Source organism: Caenorhabditis briggsae (genome assembly GCF_000004555.2).
Source record: "Caenorhabditis briggsae AF16 supercontig from assembly CB4, cb25.NA_007, whole genome shotgun sequence".
Taxonomy (NCBI): Eukaryota; Metazoa; Nematoda; class Chromadorea; order Rhabditida; family Rhabditidae; genus Caenorhabditis; species Caenorhabditis briggsae.
In genome coordinates, this window is record NW_025543531.1 from 1 (window position 1) to 2,189 (window position 2,189).

The 2,189-nt window shown below is 36.0% G+C and overlaps 1 protein-coding gene across 1 annotated transcript in view; it reads left to right on the top strand.

Moving 5' to 3' along the window:
• Positions 1-1,521: 1,521 nt before the first annotated feature.
• The window catches only part of CBG23577, a gene marked incomplete at both ends in the record, with an annotated part of 9,790 nt that continues 9,122 nt past the window's right edge, over positions 1,522-2,189 (top strand). The window contains 3 exons of the mRNA XM_045241161.1: positions 1,522-1,579; positions 1,698-1,776; positions 1,819-1,919. Of these exons, the coding sequence (XP_045091114.1) occupies positions 1,522-1,579; positions 1,698-1,776; positions 1,819-1,919 (238 nt within the window). The remainder of the gene's footprint in view (positions 1,580-1,697; positions 1,777-1,818; positions 1,920-2,189) is intronic.

Genomic DNA, 2,189 nt, shown 5'->3' on the forward strand with positions numbered 1-2,189 from the left:
CGATCCGGGTGTCGTTCTATTAGAGGTTTTACGGTATTTTTATTTTGATTATTTAACTTGATATTTCAGTTTTAAGTCATTTTCAGCTTTAAACTTGATTTCCATTTATTTTCATTCAGTTTCAGCCCATTGAATTTCAGACAAAAGTTAACCGATTTTGGATTGTATAGGTTTGAGAGTCTCTTTAAGCGTACTTACCGTCATTCCTTTAATAAAAGCATACCGACAATTGTCAACTTTACGCTATAACGCTATAACGCTATAACGCTATAACGCTATCACGCTATAACGCTATAACGCTATAACGCTATGAGCTATAAGTTGAGCTACAAGTTTTGAACTGCAAGATATAAGCTAGAAGCTTTAAGCACTATAAGTTACAAGGTATAAGCTATAAGTTACGCTAAAAGTCAAAAACTCACATTTTCGGTGTCACCTCCTCTCTCAATCGTTTACTACTGAACAACAACGACCAACAAGAGCTAATACACATTAACTCCGTCGTAAAATACCATGAATCAGTTGCCAAATTAATTATCCCCGGATCGTTTGCAAAGTACAGTATACCAGTTTTGAATTTCAAATGAAAATGTGAAAATGTGAAAAATTCGAAAATGTGAGTTTTTGACTTTTAGCGTAACTTATAGCTTATACCTTGTAACTTATAGTGCTTAAAGCTTCTAGCTTATATCTTGCAGTTCAAAACTTGTAGCTCAACTTATAGCTTATAGCTCTTAGCTTATAGCTCATAGCGTTATAGCGTTATAGCGTTATAGCGTTATAGCGTTATAGCGTTATAGCGTTATAGCGTTATAGCGTTATAGCGTTATAGCTTATAGCTCATAGCGTTATAGCGTTATAGCGTTAAACGTTATACGTTCAAGTTATAAATTTTAATTATTTAAAGGTGGGGGGACAGGAGATTTTTCGTAGGATTTTTGTAGCTAGGGTATGCATTCTACCGTGACGGTGTATAACGCTTAATGTCACTCTGCGTACAGCGGTCGTCCTCACCTTTATGAATGCAATCGGGCGCCGGCTGCCTCTTTGCCCGGGTGGCTCAGTCGGTAGCGGCGCCGCACCGTCCATACTAGTCTCGACAAGTTCAACTCCTCGAGGGGCATATTTAAACGGAATTTCGAGAACATTATTTTTTCATGTCCCCCAACCTTTAATACAAATAAAAATTTTGTATTTTCAGACACTTCTCATTTGGACAAAGTTCGGTGGTTGGAAGCACTGTCTCCGGTCGAATGTACTAGAATCTCTATATTTTTATTACAATTGAATTCGAGTTATTTAGTGTTCAAATTATTTAATCAGAAATAAACGTTTTCGAATCCCTGTATTTTTTAAATTGAATTTGAATCTTTTTTTTTTTTTTTGAAGTTATAAGAAAAGTTATATGAACAGATCAAACATGAAGAGAACCAACTTGGCCATAAATTATGGGAAGAGCAATAATACTTAGGAAAAAGCAAGCCAATATAAGCATATTTTCTTCCTGGTTACCATATGAAAATGATTCTAATCTTTGCTTCTTTTCTATGCTTCCTTGGAGGAATCGACGCTCAATTAGGTCAGTTTTTTTTTTGTTTTAAAGAGTTTTAGATAATCTGAGGCTGTATTCATGAACGTTTACCATACGGTCATGAATAGGTCCTCTGAATATTTGTTAGTAGTTAATTGATTTTCAGCATGTGCGTCGTGTAACGATTACCAGGACGACCTCTTTCCATCGGGTTCCAGTTTCCCTCGAGTGAAATTGGTGTTTAAGTGAGTTTGAGTTGAGCTTCTCACCATCGAGCTATTTTACAGTAGTTTCATCGGCGACGATGGTTGCAAAGTTGGCAGTTTCAAGTGCATTAGCTTGGAGAAAGGATACAACAGTACAGCTGTCATTATGAACCCGACAACTGGTGAACAATTAGCAACCTTTGCGCCGAGCCNCCCGGAGACGTTCTATTAGAGGTTTTACGGTAATCTAAAATTCTTTCTAAGCGTTTCAAGTGTATAGGTTCTATAAGAATTATCTTGGAATCTTCTAATCGTTTCCTGGTTCCGGAAAATTGGAATTTAACTTATTTTAAGCCAATTTCTAATTAAAATTACCCTTTGGACAGTATTTCTAGATTCAGATACCTCATAAGAAATATAAAAAGGCATTGCAATGCTTGAAAATTTATTTG